This window comes from Lipotes vexillifer, unplaced genomic scaffold, assembly GCF_000442215.2.
Source record: "Lipotes vexillifer unplaced genomic scaffold, Lipotes_vexillifer_v1.1 scaffold329, whole genome shotgun sequence".
NCBI classification, from domain to species: domain Eukaryota; kingdom Metazoa; phylum Chordata; class Mammalia; order Artiodactyla; family Lipotidae; genus Lipotes; species Lipotes vexillifer.
The window spans coordinates 1,303,258-1,322,848 of record NW_006774067.1 but is presented as its reverse complement, the minus strand read 5'-3'; the positions used below and the strand labels follow the sequence as shown (position 1 = coordinate 1,322,848).

At 34.8% G+C, this 19,591-nt stretch overlaps 1 protein-coding gene across 1 annotated transcript in view; it reads right to left on the bottom strand.

The window, feature by feature from the left end:
- The window catches only part of OSBPL8 (oxysterol binding protein like 8), a 128,294-nt gene that overhangs the window by 82,302 nt on the left and 26,401 nt on the right, over window positions 1-19,591 (bottom strand). The window contains exons 2-3 of the mRNA XM_007448751.1: window positions 16,651-16,687; window positions 9,072-9,209 (exon numbers count right to left, since the gene is read on the bottom strand). Coding sequence (XP_007448813.1) covers window positions 9,072-9,209; window positions 16,651-16,687 — 175 coding nt within the window. The remainder of the gene's footprint in view (window positions 1-9,071; window positions 9,210-16,650; window positions 16,688-19,591) is intronic.

Sequence of the window (19,591 nt, the reverse complement as noted above, 5' to 3'; positions counted from 1 at the left end):
TATTATTTATATATATATATATATATATATATATATATATATATATGACAAACAGACATTTATTTACGCTCAGCAACTCTCTTCCTTTTACACTAACCTGCAATTATTTTATCAGTTCAGTATTTGTCTATAAGAGAACCCTTGCCCCTACAGCCACTTAACACAATGCTTCCAAGCCATCTACTGATCCTGGCATTTCCTCCTACCCCGCCACCAAAGCAGTCCACCAAGCTCATCCACCAAACTCCACTCCCTTGCCAGCATCCCACACTTACTCTGCCACCATTCTTTTGTTGCGTACACCAAACAAGGCCTAACGTGACAGAAGAAAATCCCATACTAGGTCAGACTGATACCAACCTAAACACTACTTGGCAATCCCACTATCATGGTTCCTCCACTTTCTAGCTGTATTCCTAGTTCAGTGGATCCCTTAATCTTCACAATGGATCCCATCTCTGATGCCTTCTCTGAGAACCTGCCCTATTAATTCTCCTTTCTACTATAGTATTTCTCTCTACTGACTTTCTCCTGTCAATGTCTGAACATGCTCAAATATCTCATCTTAAAACAAATCTCCTTTTTGTCCCATGTTCTTTTTCTATCTACCCTACATATTCCTCCCCTTCAAAGGCACAATTCCTAAGAGTTTGCTATCTTAACTGTCCCCAATTTCTTATCTTTCTTATCTTTCTTATTCCTCATCCTATTGCCATCTAGCTTCATCACTGCTTCCAAAACTGATTTCACAAAAGTTATCAAAGATACCTTGTCAATGGATAATTTTTCAGTTGTCTTAACTGGCTTTACTTTTGAGTTATATATAAAACTGTAGGTCACTCCCCTTCCTTCATTCTCCTGGGATATAACATTCCTTTACAAATCTTCTTTGCCAATCCCTTCTCCAAAAGAACCTTAAATGCTGACACTTCTTAGGACTGTATTCCAGCTCCTTTCTTTCCTCAAACTACAATTCTTTCCAAACTTTTCACAGCTCACAATGAGAAATATATTTTACTCAAGTGTGTGTGTGTACACATATGAGTATCAGATAACAACTTCACAGATCAGATTAAGTAAGCTCTGATCTTTTGGTCCTATTCTATTTCATTAAAAAAAAAAACTGTACTCTCAGAATCACTAAACTGATCTACACAATTGTTTTAACTGTCTTCAATTACTATATTTAAGCTGATGACTTCCAAATCTACATTTCTAGAGCATAAGTGTCTGTTAAATTCTAAACCCATAAAGCCAATTTCCTCCTCAACAGCTCCACATGGATAAAGTCGTTCAAACTCACCATGTCCAAAACTGGAGTTCTCAGCATCTTTCCCCCAAACATAGTCTTCCTCCATAGTCCCCTATCTTGGTAAACTGCTGAATTAGTTTCCCAAGCAAAATACCAAGGAGTCATTGCTGAGTCCTCCCTCTCGTTTTCCTCTGTCACCCCCCAACCCAATCAATCACTAATCCCTGAGAAATTTTCCTCTATATATTTCTCCACTTTTCTTTTTTTAACTCACACAACTGTCACTCTCATCCAGGCTGTAGTCACCTCGCCTGGACGGTACAGTCTAGTAATAAGTCCTCTCTCATATACTGTATTCTTCCAAATTTATAAATGCAATTCTAATCATTTTGTGTTGCCCACTCTTACAGTTATCTATTGTACAATAAACCACTCAAAATGTAGTGGTTTAAAACACTAAAATTATTTGCTCATAATTCTACAATTTTGGCAAACTGGGGGAGGGGGGAAGATGGGGACTGCTTGTCTCTAATCCACATAGCATCTGCTGGAAATCCCAATATGCTTTCCTCACTCACATGTCTGGTCCTTTAGCTAGGTGACTAGAACAGCTAGGGGGTGGCCAATTTGGGCTTTCATACAGCTGGTAGTATGTGGATGGTGAGACTTTTACATGGAAGCTGACTTCCTCCAATATACAAAAATAGAAGTTACCAGATCTTTTTAATGCCTGGTCTCAAAAGTCCTAGAATGTCACTTCTACTACATTCTATTGGTCATAGCCAATAGACTGGCCAACAGACATGGCCAGCCTAGAACTAAACAGAGGTAGGGGTGGAAGAGGAATAGACACCATTTCTTGATGGGCAAGTTGTAAGGACACATAGAAAAAGAGCATGTGAGATGAAAGACATTGTTGCAGTCATCTTTGAAAATGAAATATACCACTGTCCACCTAATTTACATTCTTTCCACGTGCCAAATATACACAATGCCCTTCCCCTAATCAAAATGTCATCCTATTACAGAACTGGCTATAAGGCCAGGATCTTGTTATCTAAATTAGGTTCAAATGCACATGTATTCCTTGGGTTTAGTTCCGCATATATGGTTCCTTTTTTTTTTAATTAATTTTTTTTTAAAAAATTTCTGGCCACGCAGCATGCAGGATCTTAGTTCCCTGACCAGGGATTGAACCCATGCCCACTGCAGTGGAAGGGTGGAGTCTTAACCACTGGATCACCAGGAAAGTCCCCATATGGTTCCTTTGATACAGCTCCTCTTAAATCAAAATCCCATTGCCTCAAAAGATAACTTATCTGCCCCACTGCAGTAAGCCGGGGATAGAATTGCAATAAGACACTTGAGTTCAAAAGCTGTAGGGAATAGGGAGTTACACAGAAGGCATATATCAGTGCCATAGCAATTGTGAAATCTGCTAGGGACATGTCATCAGCAACTTGACTAGAACAACAGTTCTGCTCCCTGAAAACAGTCCTCTGTCACTGTTGACTCTACCCTCTGGGCTCCAAACTCTGAGCTCCAACCTCGGGTCACTCTTCCTATTTCATAAGAAATGGTCCATGTTTGCAACAGTGTAGCTTTCTCAGCTTCCTGCCCATATAAGACTGGGATTCCCCACACATACAAAGGTTCTTTTTAGTTGAACTTTGTCTATCCTTTTCTATCTAAGCTGGTGGTGCTTTGATCAGTACCATCCTTGTAAAAACTTTGTGGATTTCCTATGAATTTTATTGGAAATAACTCAATTAAACAGACATCACACCCACTAATCTCTGAGATAGGCCACTCTCTTCTTAGGGCTGTCTGTCATGGTACTGTAGGACAGCAGATTTAAGAGCCTTGAAGCTCTTTGGACTAGCTGAGACATTCTTATAAGGTATGCCTTTAAGACTCTTTTCAGTGCTTTTGTCTAGCTGTCTAAATCTTTCTGAGGTCTCAACCAAAAAAATCTTACAGAAGAACTCTTGATCTGATCCTTATTTTGAGGTCATTTTTTTGCACCCCAGGATTTGAGAAGAATTAGATAAGCAGAGGGAAGGGAGAGAATGTTCCACAACGGAGAATGAGAATAAGTAAAAGCACAGTCTTATGGGGAACAGGGAAGAAAGTCATCTAGCTAGGTTCATGATGGGGGAAAATATAAAATGAAATTGGAAGGGAAGAATAAAGTCAGAAATACTAACAGCTCTAACTACAAGATTATGAAATCTGTAATTTACGCTCTTTATTGCTGGTTTCTGCTTGCTGATCCAAATGTTGCTATATCAGATACACTTGGAGAGCTTCATAAATACACAAACTCACCCTAGAGATTTTGAAAGGTTGGAGAAGAAGCTACATCTAAGCAAAGAAAGCTCCCAGGTGATTCTCTGATACAGCCAGACTTAGGAGCCACTGCTCTAGGCAACAGTCAACCACTGGCTTTTTGAGAATGGGAGTGTCATAAATGCAGATACCTAATGAAGTTTTCAGTTATAAGCTTGAATAATAAAAATCTGTATTTTCATTTATAATTTTCTATTTCTCTTTATTCATATCATTTCCCTAAGAGACCTACTTCATAGGATCCATGTGCTCTCTGACCATATACATCTATAAGAACCCCAGTCCCATCACAGTCTCATCTTAACATGTAACAATAATTTTGGTTGTCTTGTTAAGAAAGATGAACCTGGTATATTGGAAGGCAAGTTCCTAAGAGGAGTTAGGATACTATGGTACTAAGTAATGTATGTATAGAATAATAAGGACCTGACCTAAGACGATGATAGTTAAGAAGGAAAATGAAGATAAACACCAAAGCTGTGACACTTTAAACTTCTAGAAGAAATCACAAAAAGTGTTCTTTGCAACTTTAGGGTAGACAAAGAGTTCTTTAATGGGGGGAAAGAGAGCTTGAGTCATAGGGAAAAATTGATAAATTGGATTTCATCAAAATTAAAAACATCTGTTCTTTGAAAGAAATCACTTAGACAATGAAAACGCATGCCAAGACTGGAAGAAAATACAACATATACAGCTAGCAAAGGATGATACTGAAATATATTTTAAAATTCTTAAAACTCAATAAGACAAGCCAAATTTTTAAATGAGCAAAAACATCTGAAATGACACTTCAGATATACAAGTGGCCAATGAGCATATGAAAAGATGCTCAACATTATCAGTCATCAGGGAAATGCAAATTAAAACCACAATGTGGTATTACTATACACCCACTAGAATGGCTAAACTAAAAGAAATCAAGGTTACAGAGCAACTGAAATATTCATTCACTGCTGACAAATGTAAAATGGTATAAACTACTTTGGAATACAGCTTTGCCCATTTGTTATAAAGTAAAACATACATTCATCATATGATTTCACGACTGTACTCCTAGATACTACTCAAAGAAAGAAAGAAAGAAAAAATACTCCACATAAAGCATTGTACACATTATAGGGTTATATCAAAAAACACAGGAGCCAGAGTTAAGGTTTGTAAAACTTGAGCCTCAAAAATCTAATGACTAGGGCTTCCCTGGTGGCACAGTGGTTGAAGAGCCTGCCTGCCGATGCAGGGGACAGGAGTTCGTGCCCCGGTCCGGGAGGATCCCACATGCAGATGGGCCCGTGAGCCATGGCCGCTGGGCATGCACGTCTGGAGCCTGTGCTCCACAACAGGAGAGGCCACAACAGTGAGAGGCCCGCGTACCGCAAAAAAAAAAAAAAAAAAAAATCTAATGACTAAATTGATCAAAACTTTAAAAATATAAACCTCTGGAGTCATAACTAGGTTCAAATTTTAGCTCTATCACATATTAACTGTGTAAACTACATTAAGGAAATTACCCTTACCAACTGCTCAGTTTCTTCATTTGTGAAACAGGGAGAATGATTTATATACCATAAGGTTCTTATAAGAATTCCAGGAGCTAATAATTCATGTAAAAAGCACTTAAGAGACACAGGGAACTTTAAATGTTGGTCATTATTACCATCAATAAGGTTTTGGAATTCTAATTCTTTCCATTCCGAAGTTGAAATACTGATCTAGAGTACCTGAGTTATGGCAGACCTATCAAAGAGGTTTTCTAGATATTTGTTAATCCCCGATAATTTATCTTCACCATAACCAAGAGTTAATGGGTTTATCTTATTTCAAACACACCTCTGACACCTGAAAACTATGATGTGGTATTTCAGTAGGTAAACCAGAGGGAGATATTATACATTACAAAAACCCAGTAGGTTGGCTTTAACAGAGAAGTACGTTCAGTATGTAATTCACTCTATAACTATTAATTTACCCATAACTTACCCAGGAACATTTAGGTGTAAATCAAGATATAACTAACACTACGGATGCTGTAAATGCAAAAGTTAGAGGTTGTACATGGCCATCCATACTAAAAGAATTTCCAAATGAGCCTCTATAAGATGCTGAAGTACAGCAAAAGTTGAAATATCAGCCTTCAACTCAAATAGAATCATAATAATAGTAATAATATTGTTGTTGTGGTTATTAATATTATTATTAATCAGCTATCATGAGTGGTTATCATTTACCAGGCTATGTTCTAAGCTTTTTATATGTATTAACGCATTTTAAGCCTTATAAAAAGCTTATGTGCTGGATGGATACTATTATTATCTTCAATGCATGAGTTCCTTACATTAAAATATTTGTAAGCCAAAAAAATATGTCACCACCGGAAGTAGACTTTATGTCTTCTTTTTAATCTAAAAAACTGGTACTTAGGAGGCAGTAACCATTTATCCTGACTTTCCTATAGGAACTATATTTCAGTGTTTATTAGGTAGCCTTAAGATAATTAAGATCTTTCTTACAGAAAAACTTCAAGTGTAAAAAGAATGACAGAATTAGAAAATCACCATTTTTCCACCCTAATGTTGTTTTCCACTCTAATTGATCTTGATCATCAAAGAGTGCTTACACCTTTAGGTGAAAAGTTGATGGGGAATAGAATATTTACTAGGTGCCAATTGTCTTTTACTTTCAGGTTATAAGGGGAGAAAAGATGCAACTTTCAATTGAAGAGGATCAGGCTGCCACCACCTTAACCTACTGATCAATCTCACATCACTAACAGTGGGACAATCGTATGTTGAGTGAATTCTCATGCGAGGCAGCATGAAGTGGTACACATCCCCTAGAAAACAATCTTGCCAAAAACGTTCAACCTGAATGTAGTCAAGCCTTTGCATTTAACTTCCAGTTCACAGAAAATACAAAAGACGGGGGAAACAAATAAAACAATACTGCAAGGAGGCAATCAAATCCAAAAGGTCCAGCACTCTGTAGGGACACTGACCTAGTTTCTTAAAAAAGTCAAAGGCACAAGAGAAAATAAAATAAGAGTAAACAAGGAGGCTCTTTGGGATTAAAGGAGATATAATTATATGACAACCAAATGCAATGCATGAATTTTTCTTGGATCCTGGTTTCAAGAAGCTTATTGCAAAAACCCTGGGAATAACTGGGGAAATTTAAATTTGAGCTAGGTGTTAGCTTATATTAAATAATTATCATTAACTTTGTTAGATCTAATAAAGGTTTTATGGTTATGTAAGAAAATGTTCTTAATTTTTAGAGATGGATTAAGTATTTGGGGGTACAACATCATGAGGTCTATGATTTACTCCAAATATTCCAGCCCCACCCCCAAATAAATAAAATAAATCCAACAAATGGTTAATAATTTCTTACATCTACTTGATGGATTTATTAGTATTCATTGTACTATTCTCTCAAATTCCCTGTTTGCCGGAAAATGTTCGTGACACATGAAAGTACTTTTAATGATTAGTAACTAATCTTTTTGTTGCTTCATTAAATTCCAAGTTAAAGAATTCCTCTAAATATTCTAGTACACAGATATATGAATCAGATGAACCATATTTATTACAGTCAAAATTCTGGTGCACAGAACAAAAAAATCACGTAAGCTGCATCCTTTCAGAATTTTATCTTAATGAAGCTTATGTATACCATTGTGTACCATATATCCATTTTCAAAAAAGCATTTAGAAACAAAAATGCTAACTTTCCAAAATATATTCAACAACCAAGCAATAAATTTTAGCATAGTAGTAATTGTTTTTATCTTGTTAAAGTTTTTCCAATTCCTGCAATGCTATATAAAAATGTCTCTATCTAACACTTGACTAGAAAAACATTTTCCACTGGAATAAGTTAGAAAATCATCATGTAACTTACTATTAACCAGTTAATATTCATTTAAAAAGAAGTAACTAAAGCCTACTTCAAGGAATAATTCATAAAGTAACAACACTAAAACCTGACTAACTATACAGACAGTATAACATAATTGTTAAGACTCTAAATTTTTAAAAATACTTGATAACCTAAGTACATATTAGCTTTCAAACACCAAATTTAAGTTCTTAGTTTTAAAAGCAGAAGTCTTTCCACCACAGTTACCAGTAGTACCACAGGAGAGTTCAAAGCATTTGGTCAAATAAACTTTAGCTAACAAGCAGAATCGAATATACAAAAGGTATCAATTATGAATTAGGAATTCCATAATCCCTGGAAGTCCCCAAGACTTTTTAAAGGGTCTGCAACGTCAAAACTAGTTTCATAATACTTTTTCACTGTGTTGACATTTTCACTGATAGTGCAAAAGCAATGCTGGGTAAGACCACTGGCACTTCAGCACATATCAAAGCAGAGGCATCAGACTGCAGTAGTAGTCACTGATTTCTTCACTGCCATGCACTTGCAGTAAAAGAAGGCCAGTTTCACTTACAAATGTCCTTGATAAAGCTAGACATAAATTAAAGAGATTTGCAAAAACTGTAAAACAGTAGTTCTCAGCCAGAGACAGTTTTGTCCTGCAAGGGACATTTGTCAAGATCTAGAGCTGTTTCTAGTTATCACAATCAGGAAAAATGCTATTGGCATCTAGTGCATAGTGGCCAAGGATGCTGCTAAATATTCTACAATGCACGGGATATCTCCCCTCAACAAAGAAGTATCCAGCCCCAAATGACAATAGGGCCAAGGCTGAGGGACCCTGATGGAAAAGAATACTACACTTCTCATTCTCACTCAACTTTTTTTTGGTGGGGGAGAGGGGGACAGTTATTTTTCATAAAAATATTTTAATCATATTAACCTGTGATAGGTTTATTGAGTAAACATTTTAAACAAACTATTACATACAAAATAAGCTACAGGATTTATTATATGACACAGGGAATGTAGTCAATATTTTATAATAAATATAAACGGAGTATAACCTTTAAAAATTGTGAATCACTATATTGTACACCTGTAATGTGCATAATATTGTATGTACATCAACTATACTTCAATTAAAAAAACACTAAACATTTTTTTAAGGTTTTAGTTTTAATTTACAATACAGTTAAGTATCAGGAGGTTACCTAACCCACATAAACAAAAGTTCTTTGGGGGTTTCAGTAATCTTTGACAGTACAAAGGAGTCCTGGACCAAAAAGTTTGAGAATCACTGAATTAGAAGAATGATACAAGTAACCAAATATGTTGGAGAATATAAGGGGAATTAAAGGACTCCAAAGGAAAATGCACTCATTTCAAGAGTATTATGAACGATCAAAACAAACATAAACCTTTATAAAACCAAACAGTCCAAAAGAAAAGTCATGATAGACCCCCAAATGTCATTTTCTCCCTAAACACACACACACACACACACACACACACACACACACCACACCACACCACACCACACCACACCACACCATCAAAAACAACAAAAAACATTAAAAGTACAACTCCTTACCCTGGCTATGAGGACTTGCTGGACTAAAAGATGGCTGATACAGATCTTTGGTTGGCGTTGGAAAAGCTTCTTTCCCTTGGCGCTGACTCATCTTTCCTGGTGTCAGGTGTTGAGTATCGTCACTGTTTGCTACCACAGCTCAAGGAAAGAAGGGAAAAAGAATTAGTACTTAATTCATAGATTTACATAACGGCATAGTTAATAACATGGAATAGAACTACGACTGAAATGGCCTCAGTGGTTATATTCATTTTACCAACTCAATACTTTAATAAAAAATTAACATAATTGTTTTATTTTTAGTTTGTTATCAATTCAAGAGGAATTTATAGGTATGAGTCAAATTATACAAAGTATAGACCTCATAAAAATGAAAGTACATATTCTGATAATGAAAGTACTCCAAGGTTTACTGTCAACCTTTCATTGTGTTATTAACTCTATATATTTGCCAATAGAGCAGTAAGCAAAAGACAATGTCATTTCACAGAAGAAATACAAATGGTCGGTAAACATATGAAAAGATAGTCAACCTCATTAGTAATGAGAAAAAAATACAAATTAATTGCAGTATAAAATGGTATTTTATATTCACTAGAATTTCTACTCTAATTTCTAATTTTCATGGAAAGTAGGTGTGATTCTTGTTTTAGAGATGGGGAAACTTTAGGTTCAGAGATTGTCTTGCCTAAGACTAAGTAATAGAGGTAAGATTCTAACTCAGAACGATTTGGTTCAAAGTCTGGTCTCAAAAGCTTGCTGTCCCAACAATCAATCTAGTGTTTAAGGCTGCTATTCACCCATTTGACCAAGCTACTAACGGAGAAGAGCAATGTCCAGTTCCAGAGAGGGCAGAAAAGAGAAAAGTACTCATTGAAGGAGTAGGGCAAATCGTGAGCAAATCCACAGTGCCCCAGGAACTCCATCCTTCCATTTTATATAACTGCTTTTCAGTCTATGAAAACTTTAGTTTTATCTTGAGAGAGGATGATTCTGTCTTCAGTCTAGATGTAATTTTAAACTTAATGAGAACTTAATATTCACTTTTTTAATCACCATAGCTTTTAAATCTAATTGTTTTAACATGTTTTCAAATTGTGCTAAAGTTATCAAAATTATATTTTAGCTCCTTAAATTTTAAAGTAAAAACTCAGAAATACTTTCACTTATCATCCAAGATATAAAAAATTTATTTTCCCATCAAGTCCATAAAAAAGAATCCTTATACTGATGACTACTAAATTTTTATCTCCTCCTAAACTCAAAAACTCAAACATATGGACACCAAGGGGGGAAAGTGGCAGGGGGGTGGGGGTGGGGATGTAATGAATTGGGCTATTGGGATTGACATGTATACACTGATGTGTATAAAATTCATGACTAATAAGAACCTGCTGTATAAAAAAATAAAATTTAAAAATTAAAAAAAAAAGACACAACAAAGCACTAACCAAAAAAGAAAGAAAAAAAAAATTAAGAATTAATCTAATCAAAAGATATAAAGAAATCAAAAAAAAACAAGAGAAGATATTTGCAACACATATAATTAACAAAGAGTTGGTATCCAGAATATGTTAAAAAAAAAAAACTCCTATAAATCAATTAGAAAAAGACCAAAAAATGCAAAAGAAAAATGGGAGCATGCATCAAAATGAATGCCTGAGAATAAACTTAACCAAGGAGGTGAAAGACAAGTACACTGAAGACTGTAAAACACTGAGGAAAGAAACTGAAGAAGACACACACAAATGGAGAGATATACCATGCTATGGATTGGAGGGATAGTATTAAAATGTCCATATTACCCAAAGCAATCTACAGACAATGCAATCCCTCTCAAAATTCCAATGGTATTTGTGTGGAACCACACAAGACCCCGAGTAGCCAAAGCCATCTTGAGAAAGAACAAAGCTGGAGGCATCACACTCCCTGATCTCAAATTGTATTACAAAGCTACAGTAATCAAAACACTGTCGTATTGGCATAAAAAGGGACACATAGATCAACGGCACAGAATAGAGAGCCCAGAAATAAACCTACACATATATGGTCAATTAATTTATGACAAAGAAGCCAAGAATATACAATGGGGAAAAGGCCAGTCTCTTTAATAAATGGTGTTGGGAAAACTAGACAGACACATGCAAAAGGATGAAACTGGACCACTTACTTTCTGACAAAATAATTAACTCAAAATGGATTAAAGACTCAAATTTAAGACCTGAAACTATAAAACTCCTAGAAGAAAACTGGAAGTGACCTTCTTTTTTTTCTTTTTTTTTTTTAAATTTATTTATTTATTTTTGGCTGTGTTGGGCCTTCATTGCTGCGCGCAGGCTTTCTCTAGTTGTGGTGAGCGGGGGCTGCTCTTCACTGCGGTGCATGGGCTTCACATTGCGGTGTGCGGGTTTCTCATTGCAGTGGCTTCTCTTGTTGCAGAGCACAGGCTCTAGGTGCACGGCCTTCAGTAGTTGCAGCACGCAGGCTCAGTAGTTGTGGCTCGCGGGCTCGAGAGCGTAGGCTCATTAGCTGTGGCGCACGGGCTTAGTTGTCCACAGCATGTGGGATCCTCCCGGACCAGGGCTTGAACCCATGTCTCCTTCATTGGCAGGTGGATTCTTAGCCACTGCACCAACAGGGAAGTCCCTGGAAGTGAGCTTCCTGACATCAGTCTTGGCAATGATTTTTTAGATTGGACAGCAAAAGTAAAGGCAATAAAAGCAAAAATAAACAAGTGAAACTACATCAAACTAAAAAGCTTCTGCACAGCAAAGGAAACCATCAATACAATGAATGGAATAAAATGCTTGCAAATCATATATCTGATAAGGGGTTAATATCCAAAATATATAAAGAACTCATATAGCTCAACAGCCAAAAGGTACATGAAAAGATGCTCAACATCACTAATCATCAGGGAAATGCAAATCAAAACCACAATGAGGTATCTATCACCTCACACCTGTTAGAATTGCTATTATCAAAAAAGACAAGAAATAACAAGTATTGATGAGGATGTGGAGGAAAGGGAACCCTTGTGCACTGTTGGTGGGAATGTAAATTGGTGCAGCCATTATGGAACACAGTATGTAGGTTCCTCAAAAAGTAAACCTATATAGAACTACCACATGCAATTCCACTTCTGGGTATTTATCCAAAGAAAATGAAAACCCAAATTTGAAAAGATATACGCATTCCATGTTCACTGCAGCATTATTTACAATAGCCAAGATATGGAAACAACCTAAGTGTCCATCAATGGAAGAATGAAATCTTTTCATTTGTGACAACATGGATGGACCTTCAGAGCATTATGCTAAGTGAGATAAGTCAGAGAAAGACAAATACCATATGATCTCCTTTATATGTGGCAGCTAAACAAATAACCAAGAACAACAACAAAAACTGAACTCACAGATATAGATAACAAATTCGCAGTTTGCCAGAGAGGGGGACGGCGTTGTGCTTGTGCAAAATGGGTCAAAGCGTACAAACTTCCAGTTATAAAATAAATAAGTCATGTGGATGTAATGTACAGCATGGCAACTAGAGTTAATAATACTGTATTGAATATTTGAAATTTGCTAAGAGAGTAAATCTTTTTAAAAATTGAAGTACAGGGCTTCCCTGGTGGCGCAGTGGTGAGCCATGGCCGCTGAGCCTGCGCGTCTGGAGCCTGTGCTCCGCAACGGGAGAGGTCACAACAGTGAGGCCCGCGTACCGCAAAAAAAAAAAAAGGAAGTACAGTTGATTTACTATGTTTCAGATGTACAGCAAAGTGATTCAATTACATATCTATATGTATATAGATATCTACCTATCTATATTCTTTTTCAGATTCTTCTCCACTATGAGTTATCACAAGAGTAAATAAATCTTAAAGAAGAAGAAGAAATTTTTTTTCACAAGAAAAAAAATTCTGTAACAATGTATGGTGATGGATGTTAAGTGGATTTATTGTGGTTATCACTTCAAAATATATACAAATATGGAATCATTATGTTGCACACTTGAAACTAATACAATGTTATATGTCAATTATACCTCAATTTAAAAAATTTTTAATTAAAAAAAGAGGAAAATGGTGGGAGAACATGAACAGTTAGTTCATGGAAGAAGAAATGCAAATGGCCAATAAATGTACAAAAAGATTTTCATCCTCTTTAGCAGTCAGGAAAAAAAAAATCAAGATCACAATGAAATAAATATTTTACACTCACTAAAACTGAAAAAAATTAGTAAGTCTGATAATGCCAAATACTGGTTAAGGATGGGATCAGTGAACCATCTTAAGCATTGCTGGCCGAATATAAATTAATATAAGCACTTTGGAAAACCATTTAGAGTTTATAAAATTGAATTTCACATATCCTATGGGTCCAAAAATTCCACTCCTAGCCTTATACCTAGAAATACTCTTATATGTGTGTACCAAGAGACAAAAATAAGATTCGTTCATAGCAACACTATTCATAATAGCAAAACTCAAAACAACTTAAATATTCATCAATTGAAAACAATATGGATTAATATATTGTTGTATAGGCATATAATGGAATAGTATATAGCACTAAAAACAGACGGGCTTTATCTATACCCAGTAACATGGCTGAATCTTGGAAATCCAATGTTAACTACAAAAAACAAGTCAGAGAAGATGACATATAGCATGATACCATTCCTATAAAATTAAAAACCTAGCAAACCTTAGTGATACATATGTAACCTAAAAATAACCCCAAAAATCTGTTTTTGAAAAAGCAAAGAATAATAAACAAAAAAATACAAATTAGTCATCACCCCTGGGGGGGTAGGCACAGGGAAAGGAAAGAGAAGAAGCACATAGACATGAGGCATTTGTAGGATTCAAGTTCTTTAGTTGAATGGTAGGTTCAATATGTACTCACTGTATTTATAATTTACATATGCTTCATATATTCTTTTATAGTATTAGTACCTTTAAGGCTAATTAAAATACATTATAAGAACAGCTAAAAGAATTAAAGTATGCTTTAGCATACTTCCATAAGAAAGACATACATATCTAAGTCTTGAATAACTTCACTATATAAAAAAGGAAAAGTGTAAACTTAGTTCTATTCACCCTTTTCTAACTCCTTATTGATTGAGGTATTACTGTTTATGATTTTGATAACCTTGAAATGAGAGGGCTTGTAGAAATAGCAATACACAGAGTATATTTCCTTAAAAAAAACAGAAATCATTTTAAAATTTGTTTTCTTTCACCCCATTCACAAACATTAACTATACAGAAAATTTGCATAATATAAAAATCATTTTGATGTCCTGTATCACTTGCACAACAGTAGACTATTCACATATAAACTCAAGAAGGGCAGTGACTTTATTTTCATTTGTATCCTTTGGCATAAAACTGACAATAAATACTTACTAAATGCTTGGATCGATATTTGACCAATGAATCACTGCAGGATTCCAAAACAGTTTCTGGTAATTCAATCAACTGCCTAACCTTCTAAAGATATTAGCATTATAGTGCCCTCTCCTGGTTCTATTTTGTAGTCAAAGTAAAGCAAAGCCACCTACTTTGCTAGTCATATTACTTTTAAATATGGTAAAAACTAATCACACTGGAATAATTAATAGTAATATAATTAACATACTGTAACTTCTAAGAGAATATGATTCTATAACTACCATTCTTTCTGAATTCAACTCATCAATACAAAATCTGAAGAATATTACAAGCCTCAAAGTCTGGTGTTTGCTTTTAATCTAAGTGAAAACTAAGAAGTAAAGTAATTGTTTAAAGTCATAAAAATCTCTATGAAAATCCTAAATATCCCCCTACAGAGGACATACCTTTTCTCAAATACATAAGTAATTTGAATATGATCTTCATAGTTTTTTGATTCAATTGTACAGATCCTAATGAAGTACTATGTGAAATTACTTTTCACTCAAAAAGATATATGGTCTGCAGTAAATAATTATACAGCCTCGGTCTTTAAACAGTTGGCAGAGTACAATATAAACTCATCTCTACTATATGTTGTATATTTTAATTTGCATATGCTTAAAATATATAACCACAATAAATTTCTAAAAATGCAATTCTATTTGTAAAGTTCAGCAGTGCCAATCAGTTCGCCTAAGCCAACACCTAAATATATGAGGTAATTAAAGTAACTGAAAAATGCATTGAAAATATCTACCAGGTATTACAAGTAAGGCTGAACAAGAAAGCATAAAAATGTTTTGGGATTTGTATACTTTTTCTACTTTAAAATTTCACTATTCTAATAATGCGAGATGTATAATAAACAATATATTTAAAATACTATGAATTGTTGCAATTAGAATAAAAAAGGAATTTTAGCATATCACTTTAAATTACCTCTCTTTTTAGAAAACAAAATCACAAACATACTATAACCATTATTTTTAGAAAACAAAATCACAAACATACTATAACCATTATTAGAGAAAACAGCAACTAATCTAGACCAAAGTATTTTACAATTAGAAGAAACTTTGCCATTATCTTGCTCAGTCCCCTTCTTTAGCCAATAAAAAGAATGAGCCCCAAAGTGGTGAACTGACTTACTATAGTCAATTACTTAGGAATAAATACTAAAACATCCTAAATTGATATAATTTCCACATTGGTCTTGAATAAAGTTAAAATCTTTGCCTGATTTATGATGCAGTAATATCTTAATTATTTGGTTAGACTTGAATTCAGTAAAATGATAGTTTCATTCTGATTTCTGAAAACCAGAAGATGACATATTGAACTAGCAACCAATTCTAACTCCTTAGATATTTAAGTTCTTAGCTTCACGCTCTTCATTTACAAAATTAATGCTTTATTAAATGATCTCTGAAGTTTCATTCACCTCAGTAATTCTATGACTTTTAATATGTCACAAAGCTTTGAAATTATGTATTCATGGGTCTAACTCCCCTACTAGTATATAATGATCTTAAGGGCATGGTACATGTTTTATTTATTGTGTATCCCCTGAAGCTAGCACAGCGCCTGGTCAAGAAAAAATTTTTTGGACATAAATTTAAAGGGTGTATCTTCTAAATCCCTAGATAAAACAGGTCACTTATGAAATCACCAAAGAACACATAAAAACTTTTCAAAACCAAATTATCTATTATGTAAAAATTCTGACAAAAATGACACTATTCCTCACTTTCATATGGCAGTGAATTTGTTGTACTATATCCAGCCTCAGAGTACTCTGATCTATGCTTTGTGATGATTGTAGAAAGGATACTATAAAGAAGTATTAATTCATAATTTAGGAATTATGAATTTATAAATTATGAAGTAGATAACTGGCTAAATAAATAATCCATATTCAGATAATCAAGATGTAAATATACAAACACTATCAATCTCAGATGGACACTGACAACAGGTGGGTACTGAATGATCATTCATATTCTTTACTTTATATTTCAATGCCTGGAAAGAAAAGCAGAAGACTTAATAACCAAAATGGAAATACCACATGCCTTTTCTAAGTACACATCAAAATATTATCATGTTTCCAAACATGCCATTCAAACTTTAGCTACTTACTTGATGGCCCAAGGACATCTTTGCTATCACCAAGAAGCTTTTAATGCAGGGTAATTGAGCAGCAAACAAATACAATCCAAACCAGGAAGAAGCAAAATGTATCAGGATTGAAGCAGCAGTGAAACAAAAGGACAAGGAAAATAGCATTAGTTTATAAGTAGAAAGCACATGCATATCAATTCTAATAATCATAATTCGCAAGGAATTTTCTTTTCCACACATAAAAAGACCTTGGCTTAGGTGTTATGTTTGTTTTAATTTTGGAAAATGAAGGTGGAAAGAGAAAAATGAAATCACCCAAGTATTTTGTTTTGGAAATTACTCAAGTGAAAAATTACTTTCAACTATAATTCAAGATATGGGTTAGGAGTGATAAAAAATTATTTAGAAATGTAAAGGACAGGCAAAAAGTTATTCATTTAAATTCAAGTGGCTTAAAAATATATAACACCCATGCACTATTAAATATTAGTTCTGCATGCCATGAAAGCACTTAACACTACATAGAAATTCAGGATGCTTCTGCTACATAAAGAAAGGAGTTTACTGAGTGCTTATATTATGCCAAGCATGTGCAAAGAGCTTTTACAGAGACATCAACAAAGCGGAACAAACTTTTTTCTCAAATGGCAAAAAAACAGAGTATTGATTAGAAGAACAATAAATTTTATTAAGTTAGACAAAACTTTCTTAGGACCCACTAATATCAAGCATATAATCTAGAGCTACTAGTCTCTAGGAAGTCAGAAGATCCAATTCTTAAATGATTAACTTGCAATCAACTAAAAGAAACAGGAAAAAGACTGCTGATCTTTGTCTAGTAACTATTTTAATAAACAGCATTACACTAAATGTCACCTATAGACAAGTGTTTTGGTCTCCCTTGGCAGGAACAGAGAGCCCTTAGCTCTCTCCTTCATTTCAAATACCAAACATGGAACCGTATCAGAAGTGAATAAACAAACAAACAAAAAGTTCCCACCACTAATGACATTATTGTTTGGTCTTATTTAAAGGGAATGGGGAATCTTAATTGGTTTTGACAAAAAAAAAAAAAGTAGCAGTCGTTTGCTTTGGGGCTTCTTGCTGTCTCCTAGGGAAAAAAAAATCTTGGCCCTGTTACTTCCCTAAAGTGAGTTATTTCACAATGCTTAAAATTATGTTCTAATGCCTTTAAAGGCATTTGCTCTATTCATTTTTTCTATAGGTGTCCATTTAAATTCATTCTTCTATAAACTGAGTTCACAGATAAACTAAAAAAAAATACAGCTTTAGTGACAACGAAATAATTGTGCTCAAATCCGTTACAGCTAGCAAGCATGTGGGAAGAGATTAAAGTATTTGTGGCAGGCAACCTCTAAAATGGCCCCAGTGATCCCCACTTTTTGGTGTATAATCCCCTCTCTCTGAGCATATACTGGACTTGCTGAATCACTTCTAATGAACAGAAAATGGCAGAGGTGAAAGGATGTCATTTCCAAAATTAGACTGTAACAAGACTATGACTTCAACCTTGTTTGTGGTCTCTTGCTCTCTCCTAGATAGATGATCCTGGGGAAAGCCAGCTGCTGCATCATGAGACAACCCTGTAGAAAGGCCCATGAGGCAAAGGAACTGAGGTCTGTCCACAAACCCTAAGTGACCCTGGAAATGGCTCTCCCGCCTCCCCTGACCCCCTCAGCGGCAGCTCCCACTCTCCAGTAGCTTGATTGCAACCATATGAAAGATTCTGAGCTAGAGACACCTAGCAAAGCTGCTCTTAAATTCCTGACTCACTGAAATTTTAAGATAATAAATGCTTGTTTTCTACCACTTAATTTTGGGATGATTTGTTATATATCAATAAATAACTAATACAATATTGGAAAACTGAAGGAAGTTCAGAACCTGACAGAGACAATTATGGCAAACTTTACAAATCCTTCATAGACATCTTTTAGAAAAATCTTCCTGTACTGATATGAATAATTACCAGTTTCCCTAGATTTACCTATAACTTCCTAAAGGAAAGAATGATTCTAACCATATTTACATAGTTAAGAGTATTTAATTTCACAAGGGTCAGTCACATTTGAAGCTTTTGAGCTGGTCTTCTACTTAGGATAAAAGATCAAGTTCACTTTCATTGTACAGTTCTGTATGATATAATTCTCAGATTTTGTTGATTAAAAGTACTATGCCATCTTCTGTGCAGCTGTACTCCTTATATATTTACTCCCAGAAAATAATCCCTAGCATATACAACAGCTTCTGAACATTTATTTCAAATTATGCTTTCAACATTATATCCTCAGGCATATTGGTGTCATATAATCTGAATGTACTGTATTAATCCAATATTTTTCTCAGGCTGAGGCACTGGAGAATAATCAAAGTAAACACTGTCTATTCTTATCATTAATCTATCATCCATCCATCCATCCAAATATTCATTGAGTACCTACTATATAGACAGGTATCATTTTAGGCACTGAGAAATATAGCAGTGAACACAACAGACAAAAATCCTGTCCTTGTGGTAGATATGTTCTAGTAGGGAAGATAAACAATAACATAATAAGTAAAATTTTGATGTATATTATATAGTATAAATACTAAGGAAAAATAAGCAGAAAATGAAGACATAAAATGTTAGGGAAGATGGAGTTAAAGTTTTAGATAGGGTGGCCTAAGAAGGCTTCACTACCAAGCTGACTGAACAAAATGAGGAAACTTAACCGTAAGGACTTAAAGGGGAAGAGTACTCCAGGGAGAGGGAGGATCAAGTACAGAGTAGAGTACTTGGAGAGCAAGACTGGAGTGTTTGGAGAATAGTGAAAAGGCCAGAGGGCTGGAAACAAGGCAAGCAGGAGAGTAGCAGACGAAGTCAAAGAAGTAAACAGCTGTAGGACTTTACAGGACCTAGTCAAGGCTTCTGTTTTATTCTGGATGAAATAGGGAG